The sequence below is a fragment of the Neoarthrinium moseri genome (genome assembly GCF_022829205.1).
Source record: "Neoarthrinium moseri strain CBS 164.80 chromosome Unknown scaffold12_Wmoseri_CBS_16480, whole genome shotgun sequence".
Lineage (NCBI taxonomy): Eukaryota > Fungi > Ascomycota > Sordariomycetes > Amphisphaeriales > Apiosporaceae > Neoarthrinium > Neoarthrinium moseri.
In genome coordinates this window covers 612094-625046 of record NW_026055126.1, presented here as the reverse complement: position 1 = coordinate 625046, position 12953 = coordinate 612094, and the positions used below count along the sequence as shown (strand labels likewise).

The following is a 12953-nucleotide window of genomic DNA, read 5'->3' as shown; positions in this document are numbered from 1 at the left end:
CCGAAACCAGGGATTTTATATACTACCTTGTTCACCACGTCATTGAGCTTCTAATATATGCGCCAAGCCGGGGTAGGGGTTACATTATAGCTGCCAGCCTCGGTCTGTGGTGACTGCTGGACCCGGTAGTCGTGTTCATGTAGAGGTTATAGCGCAAGGTGCAAGGGCCAAATTCGTTTGATCACTACTCGTAATATCATTGACCGAGCCATTGGCTGTACCTCCAATGTCTACTTTTTGCTTCATAAGCATGCTGCGAAGACCTTGAACAGAAGATCGGCAGATCAGGCAAGAAGCTTTTCCCTCCTTCCTCAAACTCCGTTCATATTACCGGACAGGAAACACGCTGTCTATTCATCGTCTTCGCTCTCTTCTTCGTCGCTGTCTTCCTCCTCAGCCTCCTCAAGCCAGGTGACGAGAACCTGGCATCTCTCTCTCACGCCTGCCATCGAATCGCCCTCTGACGATCTGTTGTCTCCCCACCAGCCAAGGATGCCCTCCTCTTCTAGGATCTCCTCATCATACATATGCTGGAACAGTGCAGCACACAAAGTACCAGCCCTTGGAACTTCGAGGACGCGAGCATTGCTGACGCATGCTTTCTGTACCGCAATGGCGAATTCGATTTGCTCAGGCACAGAGCCGCCGCCTACGCCTACTTCCGTGATGAACTCCTTAGCTCCAGCACGTTGAGTCAGTGTGGTCTTGGCGGCCTTGTTTGCGTCAAAACCACCGTTCTCTATATTAGCGAGCTCAACGGCCCGTCGCACAAACGCAGTGGCTATAGCGCGCCGTACAGCCTCATCTGAAGCATTGTTTGCCAGCCGGAGAGACATGAATTCCAACTTCTCCGAGCCAAAGTCGCCACCAGACTCTCCGCGGAGTACTTCCAAGATACCATGCGTAGCTTCGTAATGGAACGTCGAACTGCCGCGAGTTGAATCATCTGATGCAAATGAGTTCATCCGGGATCTGTCTTCTTTACTTGCGGCAGATAGAAATTGTTCATCGTCCGAGTCTTCGAACTCATCTTCTGATGCCAGCGTGGAGACATCTGAATCCTCCAGATCGTGACCGTCCAGGGAGTAGATAAGTGATTTCTGGAGGCGGTAAGGGTCGTCTTCGTCAAGCTCCTCCCAGTCTGGGTCCTTGAACATAGCACCTTTGCCTTGAGGTCCCAGCAGACTTGTGTCTGTAGGCACCGATGTACCCTCGGCCGAGATCAAGGAAAGGATGGTAGACGGAGCCAAGGTGATGTTGTCGCCAACATGGACGCCGGATGCAATCAGACTGCCTCTAGCAACCTTTGACTCCTTGCCGATATTAGCGAATTCCGCAATGATGGAATGCTCGACCACAGCGCCATCCTCGATCGTCGCGTCGTCCCAGATAAAGCTGTCTCGGATCTGGACATTGGAGCCAATGCGACAATTGCGGCCGATGAATGAGTTCCGGATGGTGGTCTCATCGCCGATACGAGTATCTCTCCCAACGACAACATCTGCCAAGTCGCAATCAGTGCCAAAGAGAACATCATCCTCCCTAAAGACGTTGTCATCCCAGCGCTGGTATGTATAACCCTTTACCAGGTTAGTGTCAGGGGCGAATGGGTATGCCCAGCCACCCAGGACGTCTCGACTTATAGCTTCAAACATCTGGAGGTTCGTGGCCCGAGCACTATAGCCTTCGTGCACAATTTCGGTGTGTATCATCTTTCCATTCAACTCGTAATCCTTAAGCACACCGTGGAGGAATTGGGCTCTAGGGAGCTCGTAGTCGAAGCTTTCCGACCACTGGGCGAGGACGTCGGGTGTGCAAATGTCGATTTGCGCGTCGATAAGGTCGCTCCGAATCTCCAGCTCGCGCTCCTTGAGCAGGTCTGGGTCCAAGATGAGATGTTGGTCGGCCTGCAGCGGATGCATCTCCTCAAAGTGTAGACAGCGCTTCGCTCTGGGGTCTACCGCGAACACCGGCGTGATGGCGTTCACTTTGGACTGGTGCTCGCCTTCTCCACCCTCTCTCAGGACCAACGTCATGATGGAGTCGCGGTTTGCTTCCCTCCTCGCCCTGTGCGCCGCCAGAGCTCCATCTAGCGGAACATTGGCTACCAGGTCGCCATGTACGAGCACAAAGTCGCCTTCGATAATGCTGCGACTGTCCAAATCGCGAAGAAAGTCGCCAATCGAGCGGGCGTCGGAGACACGGATGAACTCGAGCGACGAGAAGGGACACGATCTGGAGAGGGTGGTCCACCGGGACTGCCTGATGTAGCTCTCAATCTGCTCTTGGTGGGTCGCGGCGTAAATATAGACCTCCTGAACGCCGTTCATGGCGAGGAATTCGAGAGTGTACTCGATGAGCGGTGTGTTGGCGAGGGGTAGCAGACACTACAGCAGGTGAATGAGTATCTTGCTCGGGCAGGACTAGGCGCAGGAGTTCGGGTCAAGTCGCACTTACTCGTGGCTTCTCTGAGGAGAACGGGGTGAAGCGTGTCTGGAACGAGTCTGCAATCACCTGGTCAAGACGAAATTAGTCTCCTACTCGCAGCGACAGGCCCGGCCGAGAGCATCGTGGACATACCACAGCTTGAAGCACATCTTCGCGCTTGTCTTCAGCGCCGCCGCCAGCAGCCTTGGCGGGCTTCTTGCCCTTGCCACCCTTGCCGGACGACATGGCGGCACGAGGATTGCTTTTCAATGGTGTTCTCGAAGTATCCTTGCGTTTCGGGGAGGCTTCCGTGTCGATTGGGCGCTCGAGAGTGCAGTGCTCGCCAGTTATTGTCGTCTGTGACGTCGCATGTGGGAGGTCGCGCAAGTGTGAGTCAGGCGTGAACTTTTTCGGCACCTGGGGGGAAATTCCACAGCCTTGGAGGGGCACAGCGGGTCTCTCTCACCCACTGAAAATCCGCCAGCCTGCACTGTACATTTTGGTGTGTGAACTGTAAGCGCACAGTGTGTTTCGGCCACTTCAATCGATGTACTTCGTAGTTACAGGTCTACCTATATGCTATGTAGCATAGACACATAACACATAATCACCTCCTGCAAGCCATGCGAGGATCCTTCCCCGTGCAATTGAGAGAAATTTCCCCAGCTGATTGTGTGCATATATCCTGAGCACAGGGATCAATTTGTTTCTGGTATGCTGAATGCCAGAGGAGCCACCGCTACGTACGCCCATCGGAGTGAATAGTCGATTCCATGGCTTGTGGCTTCCAGAGCTCTTGCAACCTCACCTTGATACGTGCAACATTTGGCTCAACATAACAGTCCGCAAACTATCGCTTGCATAGCTTGCATACAGTAGGTGCCTACTTTTAGGTACCCGGCATGTTATGGAGCCCGTGTTTGCTTTTTCGGATAGAGCAACCGAGCAAGCACATGGCCATCTCGCTGATTCTGTCCGGACGGAGACGTATCCATGCTTGTCTCGTCGCAATCTCTAACGCAGGTAGCAAAAGCCGATGCCCATAGGCCCTGGCAGTAATACAGGCCCTTCCAGCCCTACGCCCGCTCATCAGCCATGTCAAATAGGCCAACGCAGCTTTGCCTAGGCCCAATCACGCATCGTGCCTCTTTTGACACCCGCAGGTACCAGGACCGAAGTGGGAGTAAAACGCCAGCGCTTCCGCAGGCTCCGCGCCTTGCGGCTCTCCGGCTCCCCGGTTCCCGAACTCAGCTTCTGAAATGGAGTCGACCTCATGTTTCGTGGCGGACAGATGAAGAGATGTCCAAGCGGATTGGACACTTCAAAGGGAAGCCCAGGTTCATGGGGACCTACAAATGATGCAAATGTAAAACCGAGATCGTTGGCACATCCAGGACACGCTGCCGCAAGCAGCCATCTGATCTCACTGCCAGTTTTCGGAAATAACATTTAAAAACCAACATGGCTGCATCTCCGGTTGAACAGTCGGACCACCGCCCTCGGGCTAAGCTTTCTGGGCCCCCTATGCGGACCGTTCTGGACCCCTCCAACCCCTGCCGGCCTAGGGGGGCCCAGACCACGACCGGCCGTTGCACACCGTTTTCTGCGGCCCCGTGCATTTCGTCTCTTTCTTTTCGTCGCTGCTCGGCGTGCTTTGCGGGTTTCGCGGGCGTGTTGGGGCTTGACTCCTGCCTCGCGTCCTGGGCACACGTATGGGTACCTTGGTCAGTACATACCTACCTAACTTGGGTGCGCTTGGCTGTCGTCCAAGGCCTTGTAAGTAGGTACATACGCCCAAGTATACCCCGTGAACATCTCCGTCCCTGGGTCAAAGTACCCCGAGGTCCCTGGCTCTAGCAGGCTTGGCCCACGTGGACAGCAAAGACTGTCCATGACTGTTAATAACGACGTCGTTGCGGATAGATATGTAGAACTACGCCCTAGCTCAGGTAGTCTCGTTTATTGAAAGCACTTAGTCTCAGAAACTGATAATGACCTACCAACCATGGTACAGTAAAGTAGCCATCCATCCAGGCGGGCCCCGGCCCTGGCAGGGCTACCAAGCTAAACCAAGGCAGTGTCACAGATAGCTGGGAAATCGTATGATCGGGTCGTCAATAGAGTTATATTAGAGGCCAACTTCGCCCTATGCATAGCGCCTCCTCAAGACCGAGGGAAGGGGCCCAGAAGTTAGAACAAGGCTAGAAGCATCCCACGAGTATCTAGTTGATTGGCTTGAGTTCACGGGACCACTCCCAAGGCCAGCCAGCCAGCCAGCCAGCCCCAAGCCCCAAGCCCTGTCTCCCCCCGTTACCGTACCAGTGACTCCGGTGGGCCTCTGGGCGGTGCTTACTTCGTAGGTATAATGGGACATGGTGGCATGTTGCATGCATCCACACACCTGCCTGCGGGCTGCAGGGCACGGTCTGTTGGTCTCGATTGCCGAGTACCGGTAGGGGTCATTTGCTGACGATGGGGACGACCAGGGCCTCTATCTAGATAAGTAAGACCCTGTCTCCCGTTTCCATGCCGCTGCGCCTGCGCGTGTCCGGCTGTTTTTTGTGTGTTGGCGGCAAGAAGTCGGACTAAATTCACCTCTGCTGCCTTCACTGTCGGTATACAGCAACAGCACGTCGTACTCGTACATCGATATATACACCAACAACACAGTGGTGCCTGTCTTCAACACGTTTCTTGCATTGTGTGGTGGCTGGAACGGTGTTGCCATATGTCCTCTAGGCCTACCTAGGCTCGTGACCTCTCGCGCGACTCACCTATTATCGTGTCTGTATATACGAGACGACCCAAGACCGACTTGACTATCGACGCTTGCTACATTTTCAAAACTCCCAACTTGACAAGTGTCGACATCACTAGGTACCTAGTCTTTCAACATCGATTCACCGCCCGAGAGTTCCGATATGGTCACCGGTGTTACCGCCCCGATGGATTTTATTCGGACGTTTAGGCCACATGACGTTGCTTCGACGATATCACAAGCTCGACGCGCGGAAGTCACAACTCGCCCCAAGTGGCGGTGAACGGCCGAGATCATGCCAGTCGGGAAAATCAGGTCACAGTGTGATGAGCATGTTGAAGACCGAAGATTGGAAAAGGGAATAGATACGCATCAAATCTCGACTCATCAGTCATGAGGACAATAGGGAGCCACCAGATCGTTGTCTGTCTTCCCGCGTTGCGTCGGCAACACGAGGCAGGATTGTTTCTTCTGCCGGTTGCGACCAAGCCTCAGACACGTCTCCGGTTTCCCTCCCACTCTTCTCCTGCATTGCCAGTGCGTCGACGCCCTTGGCCGCCTTGCATACGATATACGAGAAGCCAAATGCACTTGGCAATCTTGAGTAACGCAAACGCAAACGCTCTCCGAAGATATGTCTCATCGCTCAACTTCAAGGAAGGTATTTCTCAACAAGGTCAAAGCCATAATTTATTTTTGTCTTTTTCTCCCTTCAGTTCGTACTTTGTCCCTGGCAGTTGCCACGAGAGTGCAGTCACTGTTTTCCACTCCTGCTTTCACTCGACTCACAGCATTCTCTTCAACCAGTCCCGCCATCAACCGTGCGGTACCTGGCTTGGACGAGACTTCCTTCGACTTTTTGTCAAGCCCGGTCTCTTCCCGCCAGTCCTTCGCCATTTGCCCACTCCAACCGGGCCGACTATCTCTACTGATACAACACAAGCCATGAAGAAAGCTCGGGGGTATTTCATGCTCTAATGGTGAGGCTCTAGGTTGCCTCATTTCAGGTGTGCTCAAGCCCAAACGATTCTGTCGTCTGGGCGAGCTTCGACTAATGCCACGCGATAGGAAACTGGAAATCATTACTGCCCAAGATGTTGTCGAACGATGCCGTCCATGGGGGAAAAAAACTCCGAAAGAAAGGTCATGAGAAGTGGTCTAGGGTGATGCAGGGAACCACATATTTACAGTTGAAGAGGCCGGTTGGCCGGAGACGGTCGCTGGCGCCGGTCATTGGCGAAATTGACCCTGAGCGCCGGGCCCGTAGAGGCGTTGTCGCTTCTCGGGTGGTCCGTCGTTTGGCATTCCGTCTGGCATGCGACCTCCTTGGGCGTTCATCATGGCAGGCAGCACTGCGTTCGGGTATCGCGGCTGGGCAGTGCCTCCAGGCGTCATGGGCATTTGTTGTCCACTGCCTGCAGTCAGGTATCCTTGGTCCTGGTTCAAGTTGGGCGACGCATGTGGCAATTGCCCCGGAGAATGCCACGAGGCACTAGTCGATGGCGATTGAATCGGGGTGGTGTCGAACTTGGCCACGCCGGACGATGATGTTGCTGACATAGGGAGATTCATGTTCTGGCTCTGGAAGCCGCCTGGCGTGGGCTGCGGTCCGCCGTTCGGATACATGGTATCCATCAAGGCCTCGGGTGGGGGGTTTCTCATGAAGCTACCTAGATGCCTCTTGAGCTTACCAATCATGCCTTCCTTGGTGAAGGGCTTGGCGAGGACGTCCCGCATGCCTGTGGACAAGGTCAGTATTTGACAATAGCACTGATTCGCACGCCTAGAACCTACCCCAGTGGAAATACATGTCCAAGTCCTGCTGGTTGATATTCGACGTCATCGCAATGATGGGGATGCGGGGGTTGACCTCGCGGATCATGGCTGTTGCTGATACACCGTCCAACTGTGGCATGATGATATCCATGAAGATCAAATCATACCAGTTGGGGTTGGCGTTGACCTTGTGGACAGCCTCAAGACCATCACGCTGTTTTCGATCAGTGCTACGTTCGAAATGAGAAGTCTACAGCGGCTGGACTTACAGCAACCTCAACGCCACAGTCATAGTTGGCCAAGAACTTGGATCCTATCCTCGAGCATGTCCTGTCATCTTCGACAAGCAGAATGCGCGGCTTCTTGGCACCCCATGGCGAACCACCGGTGCCGCCGGGTGGACTGACTGATGTCATGGGCGCTACCGGCTCGGGGCCAGGTGCCATCGCATTCTGCGACACCGGTCTGTTGTACGGGATATTGTTCATGTGTTCGGCTGCGAAAGGGTCGATACCAATGTTCTGCCCTGCCGGATACACCATGTGCCTTGGATCTATGATGGGGTCGTGAATGAATGTCTGTTGTAAGCCGGCGGATCCTGGAGGTCCCATCATAGAACCTGATCCAGCTGACTCGGGAGAGGCGCCGACCTGTTGGAACTGTATCGACATCTGGCGTAGGTCTCTCTCCGGAATGTGCTCACCCGACACGCTGTTGAGAAGGTCTCGCGCCCTCCGAAGCTCGGCCGGTGGCTCGATGGTCCCATCCGACAGCAAATTTTCGCCGCCAAACCCCGGCTGGTTGGCATGGTTCGAGCCGTTGCGGGCATGTCTGCTGCGACTCTGCTCCATCTTGTTCAGGTGGCCGAGAAGCTCCTGGCTGGCCTGGGCTTGGGCCTTTACGACTCGCTGCAAGTACAAGATCTCATCCACGAACACCTTGTTCGCCTGCGCAATCTCAAAGTACGACTCCTGCAGGCCTTGGACCTGCTGCTGCATCGCCGCCACATTCTCACTGAGGGCAATCATCTGTGTGTTAGACGTGAAGTTTTCCTCGGCATTCTGTGGCTTCCTGGGCGCAGGTGCCTTTCGGCGAATGTTGTCCAGACTATTCTTGGCATCTCTGTTGAACTCAGGATGCTTGAACTCCCAGGCCTGGTTCCGTGGTCAGGACATGATATCTACACGTACCGGGACACACTACACGACTTACCTGTTGTCCATATATCGACTGGCCATTCTCCTCGTTCTGCCGCACCTTGTGGAAGTCGTACTTGTTCAGCTGGCGAACAAAGCTGGCAAAGTTGCTATGTTTAAAATGCTTCGGAAGGATTGTTTTCGTAAATCTCTCGTTCTGCAGCGTATTATAAGAATCGATGCCAATGAAGGCTGCGCGCGCGCACGCACACACAAAGGGGTGGGACTTACCTCGAGCACGACAAAGCTGTCGCCGCTATCTCCCCATCTGACGACCTCGCTGTAGCTGGGGTCTTCCAACATCCTGCAAATCAAAAACGAGTTAGCAACAAGGTAACGGGGAAAGAACGGCTATCCGGGTGGCTTCACTTGTAGAGTTTGCGAACCTATTTAACGGCAGTTAGCGCAACTTGGTTCGCGATAGGGGAAAATGCGCATCCAACGGTCAAGCCCGGTATGCAGCAGTCGGTCAAGACTTACAAAGTCGCTGGAGTTGTTACTCCCGCCGGCCGCAGCCGACATGTCGCCTCCGGGGGGCATATTGCCGAGGGGGTCACGGCCCAGGATCGCAAGATATCAAGACGGCGTGAAGGTGCGTCAATCGAATCGATCTCGAAGGAGCGCGATCGGGTTGACTTTGTCTCGGGAGACGGGCGGTATCACTAGAATAAGGCGGGTCAGTACTACAGAGAACATAGGCGCTCCGCCTGGAGCGTGATCGTATCGGCTTGCCATTACCTCTCTTGCACGACGCGCCAATGCTGTCCTATCTATATCCAGCAGCACATGTGCGGTCGCAACCACGGTGCAGTCGCCTGGGTAGACTTGAACGCGGACCGGAACGCGGTAGTTGGCGACGACGCTTCCTACCGCTCAATTAGACTTTTGCCAGGGTTGTTGCAATGGGCCGTGGTGCCGGTCGGACGGGTGAGGTTGTGAAGCGCGACGGCCACTTGTGTGATGGTTGGGCGCAGAAAGGAGGGAAAAAGAGGGATTCGTCGTGTGCTGCACCTCGCAGGTGGCCGACGGCGCAAGTCTATCGGCGGGAACGGTGGTTCTCGGGCGCGGGCCTGTCGTGTTTCTCGCAGTCGTCCGCAAATCCTTCTCCTCGGGTGCTGGGTCTACGGTAGGAAAGAGTCGCCGTCGCTACAATAGATGCAGCAGACTCGGGCGCGGGATTGATCGCTTCAACGATTGTGCTGTGCTGTGCTGTGCTGTGTGTACGTACAGATGCCAACTTCAGTCAGGGCCAGTCGGGAGACCAGACGGGACAGGAGGACTCAGGGAATAGACTCGACACGACAGGCCAAGGGAAAAAAAAGCTAGCCAGCCTAGCGACTAGCTCGTCCAGTTCACCCTTCCCAGATCCGCTGACGGCATTCAGCCAGGGTGGATGGCGGTGGGGACCGACCAGAGCAGCGCGCGAACTCGTCACTGGCTCGCAGGGGGACCGGGGGGAGCGCAAGAGCCAAGAGGGGACAGATCAGTAGGCGGTCGGTGGCAGCCGTCCAATGGCTCGTTGAGGTTGGTGCAGGGCCTTGGACGGAGCACGATGCACCCAGATGCAGGCAAGTGGGTGGTGTGTGGGAACTGCGGGCAGGCTGCGGGGGTGTGGATGGGATGGATTCTCTGGATGTTGGGATGGCCGTCCGTGGTGCTTGGGAGTGAGGTCTCCGAGCCGAGCTGGCGCCTCACGGTTGACAGCCGCCCCTTGGAGCAAGGCAAGACAGCAGAACAAGAAACCCCTTCTTTTCCTCCAACAGAATAGCGCAGAGCTTGCGGACGAGTGCTCACTTGCGGGATTGGCGCCAGCTGTGGTGAGGCACTTGGCGGCAAGAGATTGGCGAACCTTGATAAGTATAGTCCACGGGTGTGGCCCAAGGAAGGCCCAAAACTGATGTGACTTGTAAATGTCCAATGTTGTTAACGAGACCGCTCGGCCATCGAGGGCTTACGAGCGACTCTCGCCTGAGACGCACTCCCTGCTCCCATCCGCACGACTAGACATAGACTCGGGGGCAGAGTCAGACAGTAGAATCTCATGTGCTCAGCGCGCGCATTCCTAGGGCCGCCGGGCGACCACGAGTAATGCCCGGGTCCATTACTTCGCTGGGAACTAACTTACATGTACCATCATAGTAAGGTATTGGTAGGGACTCCAGGCGTCTGCCAAAGTACCGCTCCGGCTGTCCACGGGTAGCACTGTCCTTCTAGCTGTAGGTACTGTAAGTGGCTTTACCATGCGATACTACGCTCTCAAGTTGACGACCATCTCGTCATTGCGACGTGTGCAGCGCAGTTGTTCATTGACTGTTCAAGTACCTGCCATTGCAGCCCATCTGGGTATTCGTGCGCCTGTAGATGTGTACTTACATATCTATGTGAGTACGTGGGTACGCATGTACGTATTTAGCCAGGACTTCACCCATCGCTTGCCGTCGCTTATTAACAGCGATTCGAGCTGCTGCCCGCTGGCGATTCAGGACGCTCCTGAAAGCCCCGGCTATCACATCACATCACATCACATCCAGGAATGACGAAAGCCGGCCATGACCATGGCCATGCGAGTTGCAACCCGTGCTGGTCGCCATCCCCCAGGCGGCGCGCGGCGATACTTGAGGAATGGCGCTGGCTAGCCGCAACGCTACCGGTACCCCTGAGCCCACCTGGGCGCCCTAACCCCAGCCTCCTGCACCTACAGCCCGCTGAACTCTGCGCTGGCTTGCAGTGGCGTTTCTAGCATGATTACTCGGGGACCTTCTTGTGTGAGGGTTTTCTCTTTTCCTCCGCGATACGGGAGTCGTGATGTTCCCATCTCATCTTACCGTCTCCGGCCGGCAGATGCTGCGTATCCACAGGCAATCAAAAGCCTTCGTCCACCATCCCACGTCCCGGGCTCAGACGCGCCCGAAATTCACTTTAGACTACTGCAGAAACACGATGCAAGCCACAACGTACTTGGCCAAGGGCAGAAGATCACACCATCTCTTGCTTGCCTCTATCGCGTCTGCGTGTCCACGGCTTCAAATTAAAGAAGGGTACGTACGGCACAGAGCTTCACCAAACACGAATGCTTCAAGTCGTCTTCTTGACAATCACCTCTACGCAAATCGCGCTCACCATCGCCCGGGCCTCCGCTCCGCCCCTCTCCCCATTCCATGCCTTCTTTGCTTTGTTCAGCTTGCTTCTTGAAGAAGAATCCACAGGCTACCAATCAGGTTGGCAACCCCGAGCTGCTTCAAAGCGCTCTTTCTCAAAGAGGCTAGAAGGCAGGCTAGAAAGAATATAGTCGGAAACCGGCTTCTGGCTTTCTTGCTTATCGTGGCATAGACGTGCCGATCTTTTCTGTCTCCATGGTAGCCCCGATCATCTTCCCTTTTCCAGAGCTGTAGGTGACCCTCGCTTGTACCGAGACTGTGACGACGGGCCTATTTCCTTCCTCCTCGGGCGAAACTGTAAGATGCATTGCCGTGCTTCGCAACTTGGGGGAGATCGTGACCGGCATGCTTGGGAGTGGCAGGAGTGGTCAGCCGCCGTTTCATTCATCTCTCGGCATTCTTGCGCTGCACATCTCTGCTTCGGAGGCTTTTGGGCGCACCGTGGCTTGCTAAGATCGCGCCGTACACCAAGCGGAAATAATGAAGAGCCCTGAACCACTTCGCTGGAATTCGCTAATCACCATACTATGTACTATGTAGAGGTTCACACCCAGCCAACAGGGGCCATGGAGACCCCTCGGCTAAGACAAGTCCTAGAACAAATGCTTTTCCCGCATGCAATAAGACACCGGGCCTTGTCTCCGTCCGGGGGCCCCCAAGGCTTCTAGAAAGATGGTTGGTGGGCCTCGTGCTCTACCCAACGACCTAGCACACTGCTTACACTTTACACCGCTATGAACATCCTGAATCGTGATTTGTGGCAGGAACACCGAGGGCTACTCGGTTCTTTTTACTGAAGAGCCTGAGCTGCAGAGGAAAGCCTGGCGCCATGAGGACTACAGAGAGCCACCCAGCACCCTTCGAAATGTCACCCTCGCTGCGATGAAAGCCTCCCGCTACCCCTGCCCTGATTTTTAAGGTTGGTCCCATTGCCACTCCCGGAATCTACTCGCCTGCCCCCGAGAGGTGTTCTAGAATTGCTTCCACAGTAGCGTGACGGTTTTGGCTTCCACGTTTGAGCGACTAGTACCAATGTCTCATTACTCAGTCTCAGCGGCGACATTCCCAGGGATTTGGTTCCCAAGTCTGCGTACTGTGCGCTTGCTCCGTATCAAAGTCTCCTTGAACATCGTCCACACACCACTTGCCAAGCACGTAGCTGCATCAGCAACCCCTTACACAAGTCTATATCGATGCGATTGCCCGGTATGTGAATTCCAATCAACATGCGGCTGCCTGCGGGTTACCTTTTTCAGGTCAATCCTTAACCTTATCAATCAGGTTTCGATGTCGGAACGTGAGCCACCCGAGGGGCGTAGAAGCAGTCTAGAAAATCCTTGGGTTGTGCGTCGCTGTAGGGGCAAACCTCGGTAACTCAGCCAAAATGAGCAGCTAATTACAGTGGTTACTTGTGACGTCACCCCAGATGCTGCCGGTGGTTCTCCTTGAAGAAGCTCAGCCGCTGACATCGCAAATAATAACAGGGACATGAATAGCTCCAAGGGCACGGACAATTTTCTTCGTCGAGGGAATCAATCGCCAGAGCTGGAGGATTTCTCCGATGGAGACTTATTTGAGCCTCACTTTGAATCGCAGAGTCGGGATGGCTTGCTTATTGACTCGGCCGGTCCCCAGCAA

General features: G+C 54.9%; 2 protein-coding genes across 2 annotated transcripts; both read right to left on the bottom strand.

Annotated features, from left to right (window-relative positions):
* Positions 1–350: 350 nt before the first annotated feature.
* JN550_004565 (uncharacterized protein) lies at positions 351–2673 on the bottom strand (the record flags this gene model as incomplete). Its single annotated transcript, XM_049316094.1, has 3 exons — positions 351–2387; positions 2458–2514; positions 2581–2673. The coding sequence occupies 3 exons, from the start codon at positions 2671–2673 to the stop codon at positions 351–353; spliced, it is 2187 nt and encodes a 728-aa protein (XP_049173637.1).
* A 3742-nt stretch (positions 2674–6415) lies between these two features.
* On the bottom strand, positions 6416–8697 carry JN550_004564 (uncharacterized protein; the record flags this gene model as incomplete). The annotated part of the gene is made up of 7 exons (XM_049316093.1): positions 6416–6924; positions 6980–7175; positions 7231–8115; positions 8174–8314; positions 8389–8461; positions 8527–8543; positions 8638–8697. 7 exons carry the CDS (start codon positions 8695–8697, stop codon positions 6416–6418), a joined length of 1881 nt encoding a protein of 626 aa, XP_049173636.1.
* Between the last annotated feature and the right edge of the window lie 4256 nt (positions 8698–12953).